Source organism: Nerophis lumbriciformis, linkage group LG03, assembly GCF_033978685.3.
Source record: "Nerophis lumbriciformis linkage group LG03, RoL_Nlum_v2.1, whole genome shotgun sequence".
Classification (NCBI taxonomy): domain Eukaryota; kingdom Metazoa; phylum Chordata; class Actinopteri; order Syngnathiformes; family Syngnathidae; genus Nerophis; species Nerophis lumbriciformis.
In genome coordinates this window covers 71865608-71889802 of record NC_084550.2, presented here as the reverse complement: position 1 = coordinate 71889802, position 24195 = coordinate 71865608, and the positions used below count along the sequence as shown (strand labels likewise).

At 42.7% G+C, this 24195-nt stretch overlaps 2 protein-coding genes across 3 annotated transcripts in view; one reads left to right on the top strand and one right to left on the bottom strand.

The window, feature by feature from the left end:
- LOC133590294 (basic helix-loop-helix ARNT-like protein 1) overlaps positions 1-12949 on the top strand; it is a 45822-nt gene extending 32873 nt beyond the window's left edge. The window contains exons 13-20 of the mRNA XM_061942903.1: positions 624-870; positions 3469-3575; positions 5879-6029; positions 6103-6182; positions 6257-6365; positions 7506-7599; positions 7941-8034; positions 11806-12949. Of these exons, the coding sequence (XP_061798887.1) occupies positions 624-870; positions 3469-3575; positions 5879-6029; positions 6103-6182; positions 6257-6365; positions 7506-7599; positions 7941-8034; positions 11806-11963 (1040 nt within the window). The 3' untranslated portion in view covers positions 11964-12949. The remainder of the gene's footprint in view (positions 1-623; positions 871-3468; positions 3576-5878; positions 6030-6102; positions 6183-6256; positions 6366-7505; positions 7600-7940; positions 8035-11805) is intronic.
- Positions 12950-15370: 2421 nt separating this feature from the next.
- LOC133590099 (BTB/POZ domain-containing protein 10-like) overlaps positions 15371-24195 on the bottom strand; it is a 44650-nt gene continuing 35825 nt past the window's right edge. For both annotated transcript variants that reach the window (XM_061942697.2, XM_061942690.2), the window contains 2 exons: positions 22379-22489; positions 15371-16338 (listed from right to left, as the gene is read on the bottom strand). In XM_061942697.2, the coding sequence (XP_061798681.1) occupies positions 15911-16338; positions 22379-22489 (539 nt within the window). In that variant the 3' untranslated portion in view covers positions 15371-15910. The remainder of the gene's footprint in view (positions 16339-22378; positions 22490-24195) is intronic.

The following is a 24195-nucleotide window of genomic DNA, read 5'->3' as shown; positions in this document are numbered from 1 at the left end:
GTTTTAGTTTTCATGGGACAGCATAGCAAAATTGCCACCTGGTGAGAAACAATTAACACCACACACCCTTGCTTTAAAAAAACAAACAGATCCTGTTTCAAAAAACTTGCTGTAGATAGCATAAATTGTGCTACGCAGTGTGACAGGATAAAGCTTCTCTAACTGTTGCTGAACTGCAGTCAGGGACAGAACAACTTCTCACCAGGCGGTCATTTTGCAACACTCTTCCAATGTCAATTGGCGAGCCATGGGCAAAGAAATGCAAAGCCTAAGCTGTTAAATTCTGATGTCTGTCTGAATGATACCTAAAACCAAATAGAAAAAAGTATAAGTTGATTGGCAACACTAAAATTGGCCCTAGTGTGTGAATGTGAGTGTGAATGTTGTCCGTCTATCTGTGTTGGCCCTGCGATGAGGTGGCGACTTGTCCAGGGTGTACCCCGCCTTCCGCCCGATTGTAGCTGAGATAGGCTCCAGCACCCCCCGCGACCGCAAAGGGAATAAGCGGTAGAAAATGGATGGATGGATGTGTATAGTGACTCTGGGGACACACTGTACTTGAATGTGTGTTCAAAGGATGTAAACTTAGCATCTTCCACTTTCTTGTTGTATTTCCACCACAGCTGATCGTAAAAGCTTCTGCACCATCCATAGCACAGGGTATCTAAAAAGCTGGCCCCCCACAAAGATGGGTCTGGATGAAGACAATGAGCCAGACAACGAGGGCTGCAACTTGAGCTGCCTGGTAGCCATCGGTCGGCTGCATCCACATATTGTCCCGCAGCCCAGCCTGGCAGACATCAGGGTGAAACCCACCGAATATGTCTCTCGACATGCTATCGATGGCAAATTTGTCTTTGTTGACCAAAGGTAAGTCAGTGTCATGCAAACCATCACTTGGAAAAGAACCGTATGTATTTAAACTAAACAATCGCTCATTCAACCCATAATCTTCTCACTTAGGCTACTGATTGAATTTATGCTTCATTTAGTCATGATGGTCTGAACTATTATGAAACTTCCATCAAGAGAAAAACGATTTAAAATATGCGAGTAGGGAGGAGACCCTTCTTTAAATCTTCTTTATTTTTCTTAATCTAAACAAATTTTTTTTTTTTTTTATTATTATTTTTTTTTGTCATTTAAAAAATGCAATCATGCGTGCTTACGGACTGTACCCCTGCAGACTGTATTGATCTATATTGATATATAATGTAGGAACCAGAAATATTAATAACAGAAAGAAACTACCCTTTTGTGTGAATGGGGGAGGGAGGTTTTTTGGGTTAGTGCACTAATTGTAAGTGTATCTTATGTTTTTTATGTTGATTTAATAACATCCAATCGATCCACGGACCGACCGGTACTGGGCCACGGCCCGGTGGTTGGGGACCACTGCTCTAGGGGACATGGTCGGAAAAAAATAAACGAGCGCAAAAAACAAAACACAATCCTAAGAAAATATTGGAAGATCCTAAGATAGTTTTTAAAATATTTTTGGGTCAGGTATTATTTCCTTTCAGTATTTTCAGCGTTTTGGTAAGGCTTAACTTTTACTTTGAAATCAGACTAAAACATAATGACATAAAATGTGGTCTTTACTGTAGACTAGCCTAGCGTCACAACATTCTCTCTATAGCAAGCATCGCACAACCATCCTCGCTGTGATTATATTTGATCATTTTACTTAACAAAATACATTTTTGGCCCACTTTAACCCTTTGCATGCACATTATGCCCTCTGTAAGGATCTGTTGTGACCCCAAGAAATCCTTATCTGGTGATTAGCAATCCACAACACTTGCAGCATTTGGAACAGTTTCTTGGGATCTTGCAAAACTATCTATGGATTTTGCAAAACTAAGGACCTCATAAAACTATCTATGAATTAGGGATTTATACCGGGTACTGTTATTTGGTTTTTTTTTGCTACCGGTTCCTAATAGGGAAGACCGTTAAGATTCTGGACTAATGATCCTGCTATCTGTATTTTTTTTTTTACCAGCTGATCGTCGTAATTGTGACACGCTGTCACATTCAGTTCTAGTGGCTCTAGTACTCACGGGCAGATGTTAATCAGCCTGGAATAATCACAAATAAGGAAGCAACACCACACAAAAGTTTGTAACACAACAATATTAACTCCCAGTCCCCAAAGTCACACATGCTAAAAAGAGTAAGTGTCAAACCGAGCGTTGATCCAGTGATCAAGTCATTCACAGGCCAGTATTAATCCACTCAAAAAAGTTCACATTTAAAATAATTATTGGGTCTTTTTATTTATGAAATGCACGCACGACACAGATGAATATTTGTTGGTGGCTGTCAACACTGGCTTCCGAGCCGTCAGTTTAATAGCAACATAAACACGAATAACCATTCCTGTTGTTACAAAATGCACACCCCCCCCGAACATGCGAATTGATTGTATTGATTTGTATTATATATTTAATATGAGGTATCATGTTAAAGGTCTGTGAATGAACATGAATTCCACACATATTATTTTAATGTATTATTTAATTACTATTATCTAAAATTATTATAGGAACAAGTGGTAGAAAATGGATGGTTGGGTATACTGAGTGTAATTGTAATGAATAGAAACACAGTGATGGATCTGTGTGGTCGTTACAAGATGATGACATTACTTCTGCATTGAACTTTGCACATGGAAACATAGTTGACCTGTTTAAGACCTAAAAAGCAGGTGTTGATCAAATACTTCCATGTTGTGAGATGTTATATCTTGAATGTTGCTAGTGCACAACCTCTCGTGCTAATTAAAATGCTTTTTACACAAATTACAAATAGTACCAATAAGAGTACCGATGAATACCGGTATCGATAAGTTATATCAATGTTGGTATTGGTATCAAGGGGATATAGCACACGTTTCTAAGTTTTAGTTTTGGTATCTGGCAAAACTATTTAAGGATCTCACAAGACTATTTAACGATTTTGCAAAAGTTTGTCCGGATCTCGCAAAAGTTTTTCTGCATCTCGCACAACTGTCACTGGATCTCGCAAAACTGTCTCAGGATCCTGCAAAGGTTTCTCTGTATTGTGTTTTTTAACAATGTTCCGTGCGGTGCTCAATACTCTCGAAGGGGCCATTGATTGATTGATTGAAACTTTTATTAGTACATTGCACAGTACAGTACATATTCCGTACAATTGACCACTAAATGGTAACACCCCAATAAGTTTTTACACTTGTTTAAGTCAATCAATTCATGGCCAGAGTGATAATAGTTTTTAATTTTTTTACAGAACTTTGCCACTTGAAATATAGATCCTGTTTAGGTGTTCATTATGTGAGTTGACTTGGCAAAACTGTCTTTCATGAGGGTTGACGCGATATAGATTATATGGATTCATAGCTGCATAAATGCTTGTAAGCACAGCCTGCTACTACTTAACTTCTAGGTGTCTCCTCTAAAAACCTGTTGTTGTTGTTGTTTTCAGGGCAACAGCTATCCTAGCATACCTACCCCAGGAGCTGCTGGGAACCTCCTTCTATGAATATTTTCATCAGGATGACATTGGCCATCTAGCAGAGTGCCACAGACAAGGTATTTGGAAAGTACAGAAAAAAAGTTCTGCTCCACACGTGTGCTAAGTTGGATAATGTGCTTCATTTATCATCAGTTGATGATTGGAGTGTGTGACCCATTCAATGAAATTAGATATTTTATTCAAAATGAGACGAGTAGAAATGTGCAAACACACATTGGTGGTGTCCACCATGGAACCCGTTTGAGTCAGCCAGTCTGTGTGGACCAACTCATCTAGTCCTGGTTCACCATGTTCTTCCTATTACTGAAAAGTGCCCGCTTAGGTCGACATCCGCATGCATGTTCGGCCGCTTTTGTCGACATAAAACATGAGTCAAAGGGGCCAATTTCTTTAAAAGAAAAATGGTCCGTTTATGTCGACGTGTTGTGCTGTTAACTACCGTATTTTCCGCACCATAAGGCGCCCTGGGTTATAAGCCGCGCCTTCAATGAACGGCATATTTCAAAACTTTGTCCACCTATAAGCCGCCCCGTGTTGTAAGCCTCATCTAACTGCGCTAAAGGAATGTCAAAAAAACAGTCAGATAGGTCAGTCAAACTTTAATAATATATTAAAAACCAGCGTGATGTGGGCGCGCATGGAGTCGTATATCAACATGGACGGAGCTGCGTGAAAAAAGCAACCCGACCTCTTCGCGTAAACTTAAACTTACCTTAACCACTCGCTCATCTTTTCTTCATCCATCCCTTCGAGTTAGCTTTTATGATGACGCCGGCTGGAAAGGTCTCTTTTGGCAAGGTCTTCCTTTTGAATATCACCATGGGTGGAAGTTTCTGGCCATTAGCATGGCAAGCTAGAACCACAGTGAAGGATGACTTCTCATTCCCTGTGGTGCGAATATTCACCGTACGTGCTCCCGTTGTATCCACAGTGCGGTTCACAGGAATATCAAAAGTCAGTGGAACCTCGTCCATGTTGATAATGTTCTCTGGCCGGATCTTTTTTTCAGCTATCTTGTTTTTACAATATGCACGGAAAGTAGCCAGCTTTTCTTGAAAGTCTTTAGGCAGTTGCTGTGAAATAGTAATCCGTGTGCGGATGGAGAGATTGCGTCTTTTCATGAACCGGAAACCTGTCGCTTAGTAGGAGCACACACAAAGGAAATGAAACGTAATATCCGCGCGCTTTTTCTTCTTCTACGCGGGCGGGTGGTTGCTTACAGTAGAAGAAGAAGCGCTTCCTGTTCTATGGGGGCGGGTGCTTACCTTGGCGGTTGCTTGCGTAGAAGAAGAAGCACTTCCTCTTCTACGGGGAAAAAAGATGGCGGCTGTTTACCGTAGTTGCGAGACCTAAACTTTATGAAAATGAATCTTAATATTAATCCATATATAAAGCGCACCGGGTTAAAAGCCGCACTGTCAGCTTTTGAGTAAATTTGTGGTTTTTAGGTGCGGCTAATAGTGCGGAAAATACGGTACATCATCATCGCTAAGCTACTTTATAATTTAAAGGTCTTCAGCGTTTTCCAGGCCAATTGTGGCCCATAGCTTGAGTTTTGTTGATTGGCAGCATATCGTCGAAATAAAATCTAACGAAAAAACAGTTAAATGTAAGAAAAAGAGCAATAAGACATAATATAAAAAGAAAAAGTTGAAATGTTAATACTATTAATAATAAAATGCTTCCTAACCTACAGCACAAACCTTCAGTATTACAGTCCTTAGTGTACACAATTTGGACGTCTCTTTTCTACTTGTATAGCCTGTATAAAATGTGTTTGAAATTAAACTTGTACTAAAAGTACCATTTTATTGTCCAATACTAAGATATTCAAATAATACAGTGTTCATTTTTAGCTGGCAACTAGAGCGCTAATCACTAGCTATCTTAAATGCTGACACTAATATTTTTAAGGTACAGTAAGTAAGGTGGCAATGCCACTGCCATTTATAAACTACACTATTGGATTCATGTTAATGTGTATTTACACTTAAATTTGTGAACAAATGGCCATGGGGAAATATAAAAAAAATATATCACGAAAAAGTAATCAAGCAAAGATTTTACGACCCCCTTGCAGTAACTCTGCAGACACCATAGGGGTCACATACAGACACACACACACACTCTCATAACCTGTTCAGTGCTAGTTTGGGTTATGTCGACAACCGCTTATGTCGATTCCACTGTAACTTTACCTTTTGACGTGTGCTATTTTGTGTTGGCTTCTCTTCCAACAAAGATGCTTGTGGCTTTGTTGTTTGATTGGTAAACAATGGATGTGAACTGAGAAGCTACAACTGCTTTTGTATCGCAGACACAACAAGAACTGAATGATTCCTTCTGTCCTCTGTCATAGTGTTGCAGATGAGAGAAAAGATCAACACCAATTGTTACAAATTTAAGATCAAAGATGGCTCTTTCATCACGCTGAGAAGCCGATGGTTCAGCTTCATGAACCCCTGGACCAAGGAGGTGGAGTACATTGTCTCCACCAACACGGTTGTGTCGTAAGTGTCAAAAGATCAATGGAGAATGTCAGAGAAGTGTGTGTTAAGAAACGGAATGGTTGTCTCTCTCAAGGTGTCCCATGATTGAAGGATCCGTGTACACTCAGTCTGCTGCCTCTCCACAGAGTATGGACAGTCTTCTCCCCTCAGAAGGTAAAACGTTGCATTCAAGCACAGTAGTGACTTGTGTGCTAATCCTTCTCTTCCTGATTGCTGTGGACTTGTAGGTGGAGGAAGGCGAGCCCTACAAACAGTGCCTGGCATTCCCGGTGGCACCAGGGCAGGAGCGGGAAAAATTGGAAGAATGATCGCAGAGGAAGTTATGGAGATTCAAAGGTAAGAGCAGATTGATTGATTGAAACTTTTATTAGTAGATTGCACAGTGAAGTACATATTCCGTACAATTGACCACTAAATGGTAACACTCGAATAAGTTTTTCAACTTGTTTAAGTCGGGGTCCACTTAAATTGATTCATAATACAGATATATATTATTTTCATAATACAGTCATCACACAAGATAATCATCACAGTTGTTGATAAATGGCTTTGGCTTTGCATAGTAGAGCTTTAACTTGCACTTACAGATGTAGCGACCAACTGTATTTAGTGACAGTGGTTTTCTGAAGTGTTCCTGAGCCCATGTGGTGATATCCTTTAGAGATTGATGTCGGTTTTTGATACAGTGCCGTCTGAGGGATGGAAGGTCACGGTCATTCAATGTTGGTTTCCGGCCATGCCGCTTACGTGGAGTGATTTCTCCACATTCTCTGAACCTTTTGATGATATTATGGAGCGTAGATGTTGAAATCCCTACATTTCTTGCAATTGCACTTTGAGAAACGTTGTTCTTAAACTGTTTGACTATTTGCTCACGCAGTTGTGGACAAAGGGGTGTACCTCGCCCCATCCTTTCTTGTGAATGACTGAGCATTTCATGGAATCTACTTTTATACCCAATCATGGCACCCACCTGTTCCCAATTAGCCTGCACACCTGTGGGATGTTCCAAATAAGTGTTTGATGAGCATTCCTGAACTTTATCAGTATTTATTGCCACCTTTCCCAACTTCTTTGTCACGTGTTGCTGCCATCAAATTCTAAAGTTAATGATTATTTGCAAAAAAAATAAAGTTTATCAGTTTGAACATCAAATATGTTGTCTTTGTAGCATATTCAACTGAATATGGGTTGAAAAGGATTTGCAAATCATTGTATTCCGTTTATATTTACATCTAACACAATTTCCCAACTCGTATGGAAACGGGGTTTGTGCTTGTAAATAGTCATGAAAATAAAGAAAACACATTGAATGAGGAGAAGGTGTGTTCAAACGTTTGGCCTGTACTGTATATAAAGTACACAACATTTATCCAGGGGTGTCAAACTCAATCATGCAGGGGGCCAAAATTCAAAACCCACTTAACAGTATTAATCACTATTACTATTAATTACGATGAAATGTTTCCATTGTAGGATTCGAGGCTCCTCCCCCTCCAGCTGTGGATCCAGCCCACTAAACATCACCAGCACACCTCCACCTGACACCTGCTCTCCAGGGGGGAAGAAGGTGATGCACACACACACACACACACACACACACACACACACACACACACACACACACACACACACACTCACACTAGTGGAGAAACCATTCACAAAATCCACTGTTTGGTTGTTGTCACTTTTTTAGATGAGTTTTTTTACACCTCTGAATATCATAAATCCCAACAATCCACTATTACTGTTGTTTATCCCTTGTGATTTTGACAGAAAATCATAAACACATTTACATTTATCCAATTTTAAAAATGACTGAAGATGTAGGGTAATATTCATTCCTTGCTGTAAATATGATTATTAAATGTCCAAGAGACCAAGTTGTTGAATGAATGTTTCCTCTGATAGATTCACAATGGAGGAACACCTGAGCTGGCCAGCACTGGAATCCTACCTGGACCTGATTCTGTGGGATACCCCTACTCCAACCAGTCCATCATGAGTAGGTCACACACACACACACACACACACATTATTGTATGTGTTACCTTCTTGAGACCTGAGACAAATGCCTACCTCTTTAGGACCAGCCTTTCTAGATATATAAAGATTTGCATTTACAACATGAATAATATATACATACTATGCACATATAAAAAAGCTTGTTGTGAAAAATGAGTTGGAATTTCACAAGAAAAAGGTTACAATTTCACAAGAAAAACTTAGATTGTTGGCAGTATTATAATAAAAATTGTCATTTTACTCAACGCAAGTCAGAATTTTACAAGAATATGACATCCCACTGGGTTGTGAGTTTTTCCTTGCCCTTAGGTGGGCTCTGAACTGAGGATATCGTTGTGGCTTATGCAGCCCTTTGAGACACTTGTGATTTAGGGTTATATAGATAAACATTGATTGATTGATTGATTGACATTGAAGAAAAGCTGAACATTTGTGCAATATTATGATAAAAGTTGGAATTTTACTCAATAACAGTTGCAATTTTACAAGAAAAGCTTAACATTTTGGCAATTTTATGAAGAGTCACAATTTTACTCGACAAAAGTAACAATTTTATAAGAAAACTTTCAAATGTTGGCAATATAATAATAATCGGAATTTTACTTGGCAAAATTGTCACTATTTTACAAGAACAACAAAAAAAATATTGTGATAAGTCAGAATTTGATACGACAAATGTCAGCATTTTGCATTAAAAGGTAATAATGTTACATAAAAAAGTAATAATTTTACGATAAAAATTGCAATATTACAGAAACCGAAAGAATATGAGAAAGTCGACACAATGTGAAAAAAAGACTGCTTTTAGTTAATTTATTTTTATTTTTTTTGTAATTGTTTTTTAATCTTCTTTATTTACCTAAAGTTATTACAGTATGTCTCTATATACATCTTTATTTCATTTTTTTAGTTAATTTTGGTCAAAGGGGGCGCATTTCAATTTCTTACACACACTTGTTATTATATATGTTGGCCAGAGGGGGAGCACTTTTAAAAGCGACACACAGTCAATTTGAAAAATCCCTCCTTTTTGGGACCACCCTCAATTTGATAGATGTCACCACCAGGGGTGCAAATGAGATCTCTATTTTTTGTTATTTGTAACGTGCTTAAGGCCGATGACAAAGGAGTCAGGGACCACAGATGACAAAGGAGTCAGGGACCACAGATGACAAAGGAGTCAGGGACCACAGATGACAAAGGAGTCAGGGACCACAGATGACAAAGGAGTCAGGGACCACAGATGACAAAGGAGTCAGGGACCACAGATGACAAAGGAGTCAGGGACCACAGATGACAAAGGAGTCAGGGACCACAGATGACAAAGGAGTCAGGGACCACAGATCACAAAGGAGTCAGGGACCACAGATGACAAAGGAGTCAGGGACCAGAAAGGAGTCAGGGACCACAGATGACAAAGTAGTCAGGGACCACAGATGACAAAGGAGTCAGGGACCACAGATGACAAAGGAGTCAGGGACCAGAAAGGAGTCAGGGACCACAGATGACAAAGTAGTCAGGGACCACAGATGACAAAGGAGTCAGTGACCACAGATGACAAAGTAGTCAGGGACCACAGATGACAAAGGAGTAAGGGACCACAGATGACAAAGGAGTCAGGGACCACAGATGACAAAGTAGTCAGGGACCACAGATGACAAAGGAGTCAGGGACCACAGATGACAAAGTAGTCAGGGACCACAGATGACAAAGGAGTCAGGGACCAGAAAGGAGTCAGGGACCACAGATGACAAAGGAGTCAGGGACCACAGATGACAAAGTAGTCAGGGACCACAGATGACAAAGGAGTCAGGGACCACAGATGACAAAGGAGTCAGGGACCACAGATGACAAAGTAGTCAGGGACCACAGATGACAAAGGAGTCAGGGACCACAGATGACAAAGTAGTCAGGGACCACAGATGACAAAGGAGTCAGGGACCAGAGATGACAAAGGAGTCAGGGACCAGAAAGGAGTCAGGGACCACAGATGACAAAGGAGTCAGGGACCACAGATGACAAAGTAGTCAGGGACCACAGATGACAAAGGAGTCAGGGACCACAGATGACAAAGGAGTCAGGGACCACAGATGACAAAGGAGTCAGGGACCACAGATGACAAAGGAGTCAGGGACCACAGATGACAAAGGAGTCAGGGACCACAGATGACAAAGGAGTCAGGGACCACAGATGACAAAGGAGTCAGGGACCACAGATGACAAAGTAGTCAGGGACCACAGATGACAAAGGAGTCAGGGACCACAGCTCACAAAGGAGTCAGGGACCACAGATCACAAAGGAGTCAGGGACCACAGATCACAAAGGAGTCAGGGACCACAGATGACAAAGGAGTCAGGGACCACAGATGACAAAGGAGTCAGGGACCACAGATCACAAAGGAGTCAGGGATCACAGATGACAAAGGAGTCAGGGACCACAGATCACAAAGGAGTCAGGGACCACAGATGACAAAGGAGTCAGGGACCACAGATGACAAAGGAGTCAGGGACCACAGATGACAAAGGAGTCAGGGACCACAGATGACAAAGGAGTCAGGGACCACAGATGACAAAGGAGTCAGGGACCACAGATGACAAAGGAGTCAGGGATCACAGATGACAAAGGAGTCAGGGACCACAGATGACAAAGGAGTCAGGGACCACAGATGACAAAGGAGTCAGGGACCACAGATGACAAAGGAGTCAGGGACCACAGATCACAAAGGAGTCAGGGACCACATATGACAAAGGAGTCAGGGACCACAGATGACAAAGGAGTCAGGGACCACAGATGACAAAGGAGTCAGGGATCACAGATGACAAAGGAGTCAGGGATCACAGATGACAAAGGAGTCAGGGACCAGAGATGACAAAGGAGTCAGGGACCACAGATGACAAAGGAGTCAGGGACCACAGATGACAAAGGAGTCAGGGACCACAGATGACAAAGGAGTCAGGGACCACAGATGACAAAGGAGTCAGGGACCAGAAAGGAGTCAGGGACCACAGATGACAAATGAGTCAGGGACCACAGATGACAAAGGAGTCAGGGACCACAGATGACAAAGGAGTCAGGGACCACAGATGACAAAGGAGTCAGGGACCAGAAAGGAGTCAGGGACCACAGATGACAAATGAGTCAGGGACCACAGATGACAAAGGAGTCAGAGACCACAGATGACAAAGGAGTCAGGGACCACAGATGACAAAGGAGTCAGGGACCACAGATGACAAAGGAGTCAGGGACCACAGATGACAAATGAGTCAGGGACCACAGATGACAAAGGAGTCAGGGACCACAGATGACAAAGCAGTCAGGGACCAGAAAGGAGTCAGGGATCAATAGCCACCATAGTCTTAGTAGCATAGTGTATTCATTCATCCTAAGGTCACATAAGGGACTCGGGTTGTCTTACGTCAGCACAGGAAGTGGTCAAATCAGATGTTCACCTGGCGGTGATAAACAGGAAGTCCTTCTTTAGCTGCCGTCTTGTTTGATCATATATTGCTGCCTTTGCACCTGTCAATGTTTACTTTGGTATGCACATTAAATCAACAAAAAATTCTGACTTTGGAGCAATGTTCACGGACTCTAGTATTTGGCTCTCTATTAGATGCAATGATTTATGTCCTAACTTGTTCACACCTCCTCATATGGAAGCTACTTTTCCTTGTTGATGTCTCAAGAAGGGTAGAAATACAAGACAGTCTTCTTGGCCGCTCCCAGTCAAGTGTAACTGTCGTCCACTCAGGTGACAACTCCCACCTGGGTATCGACATCATGGATGAGCCCGGTTCCAGCAGCCCCAGCAACGACGAGGCGGCCATGGCGGTCATTATGTCCCTCCTGGAGGCGGACGCCGGCTTAGGCGGCCCTGTGGACTTCAGCGACCTGCCCTGGCCTTTGTAAGAGGACTGTGGAGAGGATCGCCAGGAGCCTCCCTCCTGCACCAAAGCCAGCGCTAGAGAGAGTTGAGCCAGGAGGAAATGTTTGCTGCGTGAATGAAGGCCAGCAAAGGACTCTGAGATCATGGCTCCTTGTACTGTAGAACCCAGTAGTTGACCTCTTTCTAACACTGGCTCTGGACCACAGCAAACGCTGGAAGACTCGCCATCTAACAATTCCACTTGTGGATCAGAGGAAAAACATCCAGATGTTTCCGGAACTCTCCAACTTCCACTTGCTGTGAGTCCAGTGCTGACGATGGATCTGGAAACCTTCCTGAAGGTTTGTAGTGGTCCTCAGCAGAGCACGTAGACCTCACCATTACTTCTCCCTGCACATCTGCCAGTGGTGACCCTCAGCACTCTTACAAGATGCCATATCTACAGTACTGTACCTCCTACTCAAATAGGAACACTCCCTAACAATCATTGGAATGATCAAATATCTACTCGCATGTGTGACATTATTTCATATTTCTTATTCCAGGACGTGACCTGCTATATACAGGTACATGGCAAAAAAGCAGAATATTTTTGTCAAAGGTCTATGATACAAACTGCCTTGCACTGTCAGTAGCTGTGATGGACGTCCAACATCCTTAATAGTCGTCTTACTGGCCAGCAGCACGCTGAAGGAGTGCTTACCATTCACACTAAAAAGGTGAGACGAAGAAAAAGCCAGAGTATATTTGATTCCACTTGAGACGCAACCTTTGTGGTGAACTTTTTCTTCCAAGCCGGCAGCAATGGTGAGGTCTACTGTGTTTTAGTGTTTGACCTTGTTTTAATGTTAGACACAACAATAAAGTGTACCCATGTCTATATACCCCCTCCCCCGTCACAGAATAATGTATCAAATATTATACTTTATGCAAATATATGAGTATGATGAGTGTATTGTATGTATCAGCAGTCAATTATTTTTTAAAATAAAACTTTGTTTCTGTCTTTTTTTGCTGTTTATATGATATGACCTAAAATAGTGACTTTATTTACCTCACTGTACATTTATTGACTTGTTGTTGTATGGGAGTAACTTATTGAATACCATGAAACTAGTGATTTGTCAGTGAGTGTGTTGTACACTCACTAGCTGTATTGACACTGCACTGATACGAGCTTTCATTATGTTCATCCGGCATCTGCTGGATTAAAACATCCATCCATCCATCTTCTTCCGCTTATCCGAGGTCGGGTCGCGGGGGCAGCAGCCTAAGCAGGGAAGCCCAGACTTCCCTCTCCCCAGCCACTTCGTCCAGCTCTTCCTGTGGGACCCCGAGGCGTTCCCAGGCCAGCCGGGAGACATAGTCTTCCCAACGTGTCCTGGGTCTTCCCCGCGGCCTCCTACCGGTCGGACGTGCCCTAAACACCTCCCTAGGGAGGCGTTCGGGTGGCATCCTGACCAGATGCCCGAACCACCTCATCTGGCTCCTCTCCATGTGGAGGAGCAGCGGCTTTACTTTGAGCTCCCCCCGGATGACAGAGCTTCTCACCCTATCTCTAAGGGAGAGCCCCGCCACTCGGCGGAGGAAACTCATTTCGACCGCTCGTACCCGTGATCTTGTCCTTTCGGTCATGACCCAAAGCTCATGACCATAGGTGAGGATGGGAACGTAGATCGACCGGTAAATCGAGAGCTTTGCCTTCCGGCTCAGCTCCTTCTTCACCACAACGGATCGATACAGCGTCCGCATTACTGAAGACGCCGCACCGATCCACCTGTCGATCTCACGATCCACTCTTCCCTCACTCGTGAACAAGACTCCGAGGTACTTGAACTCCTCCACTTGGGGCAAGATCTCCTCCCCAACCCGGAGATGGCACTCCACCCTTTTCCGGGCAAGAACCATGGACTCGGACTTGGAGGTGCTGATTCTCATCCCAGTCGCTTCACACTCAGCTGCGAACCGATCCAGTGAGAGCTGAAGATCCTGGCCAGATGAAGCCATCAGGACCACATCATCTGCAAAAAGCAGAGACCTAATCCTGCAGCCACCAAACCGGATCCCCTCAACGCCTTGACTGCGCCTAGAAATTCTGTCCATAAAAGTTCAGAACAGAATGGGTGACAAAGGGCAGCCTTGGCGGAGTCCAACCCTCACTGGAAACGTGTCCGACTTACTGCCGGCAATGCGGACCAAGCTCTGGCACTGATCATACAGGGAGCGGACTGCCACAATCAGACAGTCCGATACCCCGTACTCTCTGAGCACTCCCCACAGGACTTCCCGAGGGACACGGTCGAATGCCTTCTCCAAGTCCACAAAACACATGTAGACTGGTTGGGCAAACTCCCATGCACCCTCAAGGACCCTGCCGAGAGTATAGAGCTGGTCCACAGTTCCACGACCAGGACGAAAACCACACTGTTCCTCCTGAATCCGAGGTTCGACTATCCGGCGTAGCCTCCTCTCCAGTACACCTGAATAGACCTTACCGGGAAGGCTGAGGAGTGTGATCCCACGATAGTTAGAACACACCCTCCGGTTCCCCTTTTTAAAGAGAGGAACCACCACCCCGGTCTGCCAATCCAGAGGTACCTCCCCTGATGTCCACGCGATGCTGCAGAGTCTTGTCAACCAAGACAGCCCTACAGCATCCAGAGCCTTAAGGAACTCCGGGCGGATCTCATCCACCCCCGGGGCCTTGCCACCGAGGAGCTTTTTAACTACCTTAGCAACCTCAGCCCCAGAAATAGGAGAGCCCACCACAGACTCCCCAGGCACTGCTTCCTCATAGGACGACGTGTTGGTGGGATTGAGGAGGTCTTCGAAGTATTCCCTCCACCGATCCACAACTTCCGCAGTCGAGGTCAGCAGAACACCATCCGCACCATACACGGTGTTGGTAGTGCACTGCTTCCCCTTCCTGAGGCGGCGGATGGTGGTCCAGAATCGCTTCGAAGCCGTCCGGAAGTCGTTTTCCATGGCTTCCCCGAACTCCTCCCATGTCCGAGTTTTTGCCTCCGCGACCGCTGAAGCCGCACACCGCTTGGCCTGTCGGTACCTGTCCGCTGCCTCAGGAGTTCTATGAGCCAAAAGAACCCGATAGGACTCCTTCTTCAGCTTGACGGCATCCCTCACCGCCGGTGTCCACCAACGGGTTCTAGGATTACCGCCACGACAGGCACCAACTACCTTGCGGCCACAGCTCCAATCAGCCGCCTCGACAATAGAGGTGCGGAACATGGTCCACTCGGACTCAATGTCCAGCACCTCCCTCGTGACATGTTCAAAGTTCTTCCGGATTTGGTGATTAAGGATCAAAATCATTTTTTGTTTTGTTTTTCTTAGTTCCATTTAGATCGATGATGGTGACAAATGCAGAACTTCTCCGATTTCTTTTAGTACAAGCTGAACAAAACACTCCAGTTTAGCGCTTTATAGTTCAAAGAAACAGCAGCTGCATTGGTCATGTGATGTTTTCATGAAGTAAAAAGTGACACATCAGTGTTTTATGAATGCATGGATGCTTCAATATCAGCTAACAATAACCTTTACTGTACTTGAATGGTTAATATAGATCACTGGTTGAGACAAATACCATCGTCATTCTCTTTGTCACTTTAAGGGTTATACCAGCACCCACCACTAGGTGGGAGAAAATGTGCAAATTCATGAACTAAGATCATATTTTTTTTAACAAAGATTGACTTCATGACGTCAGCATGTGCTTGCATTTAATATTTGTTCAACATCATGGTCACATGTTTGAAAAAAGAAGTCCAGTAAGTGTAAAATGGAGGGTGTGCTTCCAGTCAGGTGAACAGCGCCACCTAGTGGTCAGACATTGGGTGGTGTTGTGAACACACCACTTTGGTGTGCTGAGTAAAAGCAAATGAGTTCCGTTTGAAGCACAAAAAGGCAAAGTGGTGTTTTAGTTGCAGGTCAAAGGTCAGTAGGTTCTCCACCCTCAAAGTGCTGACGTGGCAAAAGCGGACCGGGGCGGGGGTCGGGGGTGCGGCTGGTGGCGGTAAAGTGCCTGAGTGCGATTGCTCGGTGTCGGACTTTGGATCTCCTCAGACCGGCGAGGAGCGATTGTGTGATGAACCTGCTGGGCCTTCGCCGCCTGGCCTGAGCCGGGCGGCGGGTGTGAGCCATCCCAAGGGGGTGTGTCCAGCTGCGGGCCCGAAGGTTGGAGAATCACCAGCCGGTCCTGGGGGATGTCTGCAGCCAGGTTGGTGGTGGACTTGGACTTGACGCACTGGAAGTCCACATGGCGACTTTTCCCCTCCTCTTTCTCCCAGGACATGCAAATGAAAGGACGCTGGACGTAGTTGTAGATCACCTCCGGGCGACTTCCTGGACGCCGCTTCACCTTCTCTTTGTAGGTAGGGTAGCCTGCAGAAGAGGAACACCGTCAGGAACTTGGAGCACAGCTTAGCTTAGCTTAGCATTGATGTTTAGACTTCAACAGCAGAATGACAACTTCCTGTCTAGTAGCGACAACTTCCTGTCCAGTAGTGAAGCCATCATGATGGATTATTCCTACATTTGAATCAATGATGAATGTATTTGTGTTATGTTACTACCTGAGTGGTTGGATCACCTGTCTCGTGGGAAAAGGAGTCAGAGCTATTGCGCAAGGTTGGGAAGTTCCAGCTCGACTCAGTTGGAAACACAGCAGGGGGTCTGCAGAGCGTTTGGACTTTCTCCTGCACTGGCGTCGCCAGGGTGAGACGTGAGAGGCAATGGAAGAGTTCAGTTCAGTTGACTGTTGTTTATGCTTATGTGCTCAACAGCAGTTCAAAGTACCTCCTTTTTTGGATCCTCTAGAGGAAGTAGTTTACTCTGGGGATTCCCTAGTTCCGCTGGGGGACTCTTGTTGGCCAACACGACACCTGGAGAAGCTTGATTGGTCCAACCCAGGGGTCGGCAACTCAAGCGTTGAAAGAGCCATATCAAACCCAAAATACATACAGGTAAAAGCCAGTAAATTAGAATATTTTGAAAAACTTGATTTATTTCAGTAATTGCATTCAAAAGGTGTAACTTGTACATTATATTTATTCATTGCACACAGACTGATGCATTCAAATGTTTATTTCATTTAATTTTGATGATTTGAAGTGGCAACAAATGAAAATCCAAAATTCCGTGTGTCACAAAATTAGAATATTACTTAAGGCTAATACAAAAAAGGGATTTTTAGAAATGTTGGCCAACTGAAAAGTATGAAAATGAAAAATATGAGCATGTACAATACTCAATACTTGGTTGGAGCTCCTTTTGCCTCAATTACTGCGTTAATGCGGCGTGGCATGGAGTCGATGAGTTTCTGGCACTGCTCAGGTGTTATGAGAGCCCAGGTTGCTCTGATAGTGGCCTTCAACTCTTCTGCGTTTTTGGGTCTGGCATTCTGCATCTTCCTTTTCACAATACCCCACAGATTTTCTATGGGGCTAAGGTCAGGGGAGTTGGCGGGCCAATTTAGAACAGAAATACCATGGTCCGTAAACCAGGCACGGGTAGATTTTGCGCTGTGTGCAGGCGCCAAGTCCTGTTGGAACTTGAAATCTCCATCTCCATAGAGCAGGTCAGCAGCAGGAAGCATGAAGTGCTCTAAAACTTGCTGGTAGACGGCTGCGTTGACCCTGGATCTCAGGAAACAGAGTGGACCGACACCAGCAGATGACATGGCACCCCAAACCATCACCCAACCATGCAAATTTTGCATTTCCTTTGGAAATCGAGGTCCCAGAGTCTGGAGGAAGACAGGAGAAGCACAGGATCCACGTTGCCTGAAGTCTAGTGTAAAGTTTCCACCATCAGTGATGGTTTGGGGTGCCATGTCATCTGCTGGTGTCGGTCCACTCTGTTTCCTGAGATCCAGGGTCAACGCAGCCGTCTACCAGCAAGTTTTAGAGCACTTCATGCTTCCTGCTGCTGACCTGCTCTATGGAGATGGAGATTTCAAGTTCCAACAGGACTTGGCGCCTGCACACAGCGCACAATCTACCCGTGCCTGGTTTACGGACCATGGTATTTCTGTTCTAAATTGGCCCGCCAACTCCCCTGACCTTAGCCCCATAGAAAATCTGTGGGGTATTGTGAAAAGGAAGATGCAGAATGCCAGACCCAAAAACGCAGAAGAGTTGAAGGCCACTATCAGAGCAACCTGGGCTCTCATAACACCTGAGCAGTGCCAGAAACTCATGGACTCCATGCCACGCCGCATTAATGCAGTAATTGAGGCAAAAGGAGCTCCAACCAAGTATTGAGTATTGTACATGCTCATATTTTTCATTTTCATACTTTTCAGTTGGCCAACATTTCTAAAAATCCCTTTTTTGTATTAGCCTTAAGTAATATTCTAATTTTGTGACACACGGAATTTTGGATTTTCATTTGTTGCCACTTCAAATCATCAAAATTAAATGAAATAAACATTTGAATGCATCAGTCTGTGTGCAATGAATAAATATAATGTACAAGTTACACCTTTTGAATGCAATTACTGAAATAAATCAAGTTTTTCAAAATATTCTAATTTACTGGCTTTTACCTGTACAAACCCCGTTTCCATATGAGTTGGGAAATTGTGTTAGATGTAAATATAAACGGAATACAATGATTTGCAAATCCTTTTCAAGCCATATTCAGTTGAATATGCTACAAAGACAACATATTTGATGTTCAAGCTCATAAACTCCTTTTTTTTTTTTCAAATAATAATTAACTTAGAATGTCATGGCTGCAACACGTGCCAAAGTAGTTGGGAAAGGGCATGTTCACCACTGTGTTACATGGCCTTTTCTTTATTTCCTTCTATTCCAGCCACTTCATCCATTTTGGGGGGAGTTGAGGGGATAATTGAATTATGATGCGTTCAAGAGTCTTACGGCCTGAGGGAAGAAGCTGTTACAGAACCTGGAGGTTCTGCTTCGGAGGCTGCGGAACCTCTTTCTAGAGTCCAGCAGTGAAAACAGTCCTTGGTGGGGGTGGGAGGAGTCTCTGCTGATTTTCTGATCCCTGGTCAGGCAGCGGCTTTTTGCCATCTCCTGGATAGGAGGAAGAGGAGTCCTGATGATCTTTTCCGCTCTCTGGAGAGACTTCCAGTCTGAGGCATTGCAGTCTCCAGTCCAGACAGAGATGCAGGTGGTCTCTATAGTGCCTCTGTAGAATGTGCTGAGAGAGCTGTGCTCTTTTCATCCCACGCAAAAAGTGCATGCGCTAGTGATGGGTCCGGCAACACCGATGCATCGGCGCATGCGTCGAGCTCATAGAGCGAAACCCTGTGTCGGTGCGCGTACCGCTTTTAGAAAGTCACGTACGTGACCGATCATGAGCTGTTTTGGTCACGTGACCGATACGCCAACTGTGTCGCACTGACGCCTGCGCGCCAAACTGTGTTTTTATAAGGAAACGCATCTGTCAACGAGATGCTGCTGCCAACACAATTGTCGCACTTCTGTCGTTGGTCATTTCTAATTTATCGTCGTCGGAGATCATGGAGCAGCCTCAGGCAAAAAGAAAGATTTCCGCCGTGTGGGAATATTTTGATCATATATCGGAAAAAAATGTATTTGTGTTAATTTCCTTGTCGTTTCATCCTCTTCTCTCAAAGTTTCCACTTGATCTATTAGAATTCAAAATCTCTTCAAAATGATTCTTAGTTTACTATTCATATTTTCTGCAGGTTAAATGTCTCATTTGTACGACAGAATTGTCGTACATTAACAAATCCACCTCCTCAATGCTGTCAGCCCCAGAAATAATAACTAAGAAGAGAAATCGTCTAAAATTTAATACGTTGGAAAAACAGGTTTTTTTTAAATAAAAATGTGTAAAAAAAACAAAAAAAAACATTCCCAGTCCACAAGCGTCCTCATCCACAACACGTTATCTTAGATTTCCATGTTATGATACATGTTCACATTATTTATTGACTGTATCTAAAAAAGATAAAAATCTGTTTTTTTTAAATGAAAATATGAAATAATTAGGAATGTCCGATAATGGCCTTTTGCCAATATTCCGATATTGCCCAACTCTTTAATTACCGATACCAACCGATACCGATATCAACCGATATATACAGTCGTGGAATTAACACATTATTTTGCCTATTTTGGACAACCAGGTATGGTGAAGATGAGGTACTTTTTAAAAAATTAATAAAATAAAATAAGTTAAATAAATTAAAAACATTTTCTTGAATAAAAAAAGAGTTAAACAATATAAAAACAGTTACATAGAAACTAGTAATTAATGAAAATGAGTAAAATTAACTGTAAAAGGTTAGTACTATTAGTGGAGCAGCAGCACGCACAATCATGTGTGCTTGCGGACTGTATCCCTGCAGACTGTATTGATATATATTGATATATAATGTAGGAACCTACCACAATATTAATAACAGAAAGAAACAACCCTTTTGTGTGAATGAGTGTAAATGGGGGAGGGAGGTTTTTTGGGTTGGTGCACTAATTGTAAGTGTATCTTGGGTTTTTTATGTTGATTTAAAAAAAACAACAAAAAAAACGATACCGATAATTTAAAAAAACAATACCGATAATTTCCTATATTACATTTTAATGCATTTATCTCTAGAAATAATCCTAAATGAAATACAATGACTTGGTTTATATTATTGTATATACTAGGTCATCAAATCAGTGTCAGTTGAGTCGGTCCATAGGTTGCCTGTAGGGATTTTTAATGTCCAGCAGATGTCAGTATTTAGTGACACAGTATCGACACAGTATCAATACAGTTTTGCAATGTGTCGAAACGCTTCATGACGCCTCATCAACCCATCACTAGCATGCGCTGCTGAGCTCTTTTTACAAGAGCTCCGGTGTGTAGGGACCAGGTCATATAATGATGCAATATGTACATACAGCTAGCCTAAATAGCATGTTAGCATGGATTAGCTTGCAGCCATGCGCTGACCAAATATGCCTGATCAGCACTCCAGCAAGTCAATAACATCAACAAAGTTCACCTTTGTGTATTCACGCACAGCATAAAACTTTTGGTGGACAAAATGAGACAAAGAAGGAGTGGACGATTTTACATGTAAACAAACTGTTGCGTCACAGTCCACACTATGGTGAGTTCAAAAACCGCCGAAATGAGTAGGACAAAAGGATGTCATCAGTGAAGCATACACAAACAAACGTATTAAAGAGTGGTAGTTCTAACAATTGGGAAGGTTTGTGTCCTCAAATTAAAAACCTACTAAAATAAAATCATTATTTTCTCCCATCTTTTTCCATTTTCAATCCTTTTTTAAAAATGCTCCAGGGAGCCACTAGGGTGGCACTAAAGAGCCGCAGGTTGCTGACCCCTAGTGGTGCTTTGTGATCATGCGCTTGGCACCAGGACACATTATCAATCAATCAATGTTTATTTATATAGCCCTAAATCACAAGTGTCTCAGCCACATCCTGCAACTTGCGGCTCTAAGTCTTGGACACTCGGGTGAAGGGAAGGGCTTCGTGGAAAGGACTACCGGTACCTTGAAGTAGGACTGGGTACAAATAATCGATTTGATTGATTATGGATTGATTTCCTTCCATTTTTAGCAATATCAATTTACAAGGCATATTATTGATTATTATCTCTCTGTATGATGGTCTGCAGAGCTGGCACTCGGTTGGGTTCATTTGGACTTGGTCAGGTATGCTCTTTGTCATTCTATTCAGAACTTTTATGGACAGAATTTCTAGGGATCCAGTCCAATGGCCGGTCTACTTTTTGCAGATGATTTCATTGGGCTGTCATCTTCAGTTCTCACTGGATGGGTTTGAGTATGAGTGTGAAGCAGAAGGGTTGAAAATCAGCACCTCCAAGTCAGAGCTGGCTATGGTTTCTTGCCAGGGTTAGGGTGGAGTCAGCGCCATTGCCGGTCCAGGTATTCAGGGATGAGATTCAAGTTCAAGTAGCTGGAAGGCTATCTCTCCATCTATGTTCCTATCCTCACCTATAGACATGAGCTTTGGGTGAAAGGACATGAACACGCAGTTGAAATGAGTTTCCTTTGTGGGCTTTCCCTTGGAGATAGGGTGAGAAGTGCTGTCATTCAGGGGGAACTCGCAGTGCAGTCGCTGCTCCTCCACATTGAGAGGAGCCAGATGTGGTAGCTCAGGCATCAAGTCAGGATGCCCCTAGGGCATGTCGGACCGGCAGGAGGCCTTGTGGGAGACTTAGGAAAGGTTGGAGAGACTATGTCTCTCAACTGGTCTAGGAAGACCTCGGGTTCCCACGGGAGAAGCTGGCTGAAATCAGTTGTTTCTGTTTAGGATGCTGCCCCCTCAATCCAACTCCAGATATGCGGAAGAAGATGGATGGATATTACCATTGTTTACCTGGCTTGGACTTGACAGCTTCGGACTGTTCATTAAAGCTCGATGTGTTGAGTGGGAATGTACAGTACCTTCTATGCCCAGTCGGATCTTCTTCAGTCCTCGGTCTTTCAGCACAGACTTGGCCACATCTCTGTTCTCAATGTATTTGAAGAAGCGGTAGAGTTTGGTGCTGTAAATGACTGGTCAGGAGAAAGGAAACTTTGCTTTAGCCTTCAATGAAACTTGCTACGCAGATTACAAAACGTTGAAGATCAATGATGATCTTACAAGTTAGCATTCATGTTTGCATTGATGTATACATTATTATACGCACACACACATATCCATAAACACTGACTTCATACAACTTGTACATTGTTATGACTGTACATTAAACTTGTACTTTATTATGACTGTACACTAACTTTGTACATTGTTATGACTGTACATGACTTCATACAACTTGTACATTGTTATGACTGTACATTAAACTTGTACATTGTTATGACTGTACATTAACCTTGTACATTGTTATGACTGTACATTAACTTTGTACATTGTTATGACTGTACATGAACCTTGTACATTGTTATGACTGTACATTAAACTCGTACTTTGTTATGACTGTACATTAAACTTGTACATTGTTATGACTGTACAATAACCTTGTACATTGTTATGACTGTACACTAACCTTGTACATTGTTATGACTGTACATGAACCTTGTACATTGTTATGACTGTACATTAAACTTGTACTTTGTTATGACTGTACATGAACCTTGTACATTGTTATGACTGTACATTAACCTTGTACATTGTTATGACTGTACATTAAACTCGTACATTATTATGACTGTACACTAACTTTGTACATTGTTATGACTGTACATGACTTCATACAACTTGTACATTGTTATGACTGTACATTAAACTCGTACTTTGTTATGACTGTACATTAAACTTGTACATTGTTATGACTGTACAATAACCTTGTACATTGTTATGACTGTACATTAAACTTGTACATTGTTATGACTGTACATGAACCTTGTACATTGTTATGACTGTACATTAAACTTGTACTTTGTTATGACTGTACATGAACCTTGTACATTGTTATGACTGTACATTAACCTTGTACATTGTTATGACTGTACATTAACCTTGTACATTGTTATGACTGTACATTAAACTGGTACATTGTTATGACTGTACATGAACCTTGTACATTGTTATGACTGTACATGACTTCCTCCAACTGCTTGTGTTGTTTTTGAAACAATATTTTTTTTTATCCAAAACTTTTCTTTTCTTTTTCAAACTGATGAGACATGTTGGACTTGTGATGTTTTGGGAGAGCCACGCAGCGATTGAAGTGAGTGAATTGATTCCAGTGAGCGCGTTCATGTTCACGTTGTAATGAATGTGTTTTAATAACAAATGTTTGATTTTTTTAAGTGCATATTATTAGTTATCTGATAATAATAACTGTACACTCCAGTTATATTTTGTTTTCTTCATTTGCAAGTATGTTTGCATTTTAGTTTGTCCTTGGTGTGTTGCCGTAGCCAGGAAGTAGTCTTTGCCATTAAGTTGAATATGCCAGTCTTGTCTTTTGTTGAGTCCTGCAATATGTTTATACTGTAAGTGTACTTATTTCACACCAGCTGTTTGATTGTAGCGTGCGTCTTAGTTGTAGTTTTTATTACCAATCATAGAGGTGTTAACATCGCTCGTTGAAATCGCAAATAATTAATAAATGGCTGAAAATAAATCGTTCAGTCAAGCAGCAACCAACAAAAATTAAAACGTGACATTCATCCTCCGCTGTTGCCATTTCTAATATAAAGTAGTGTAAAGTTCTTACTTATATCTGTCAGTAAACTCACCATGAAAGCACTAA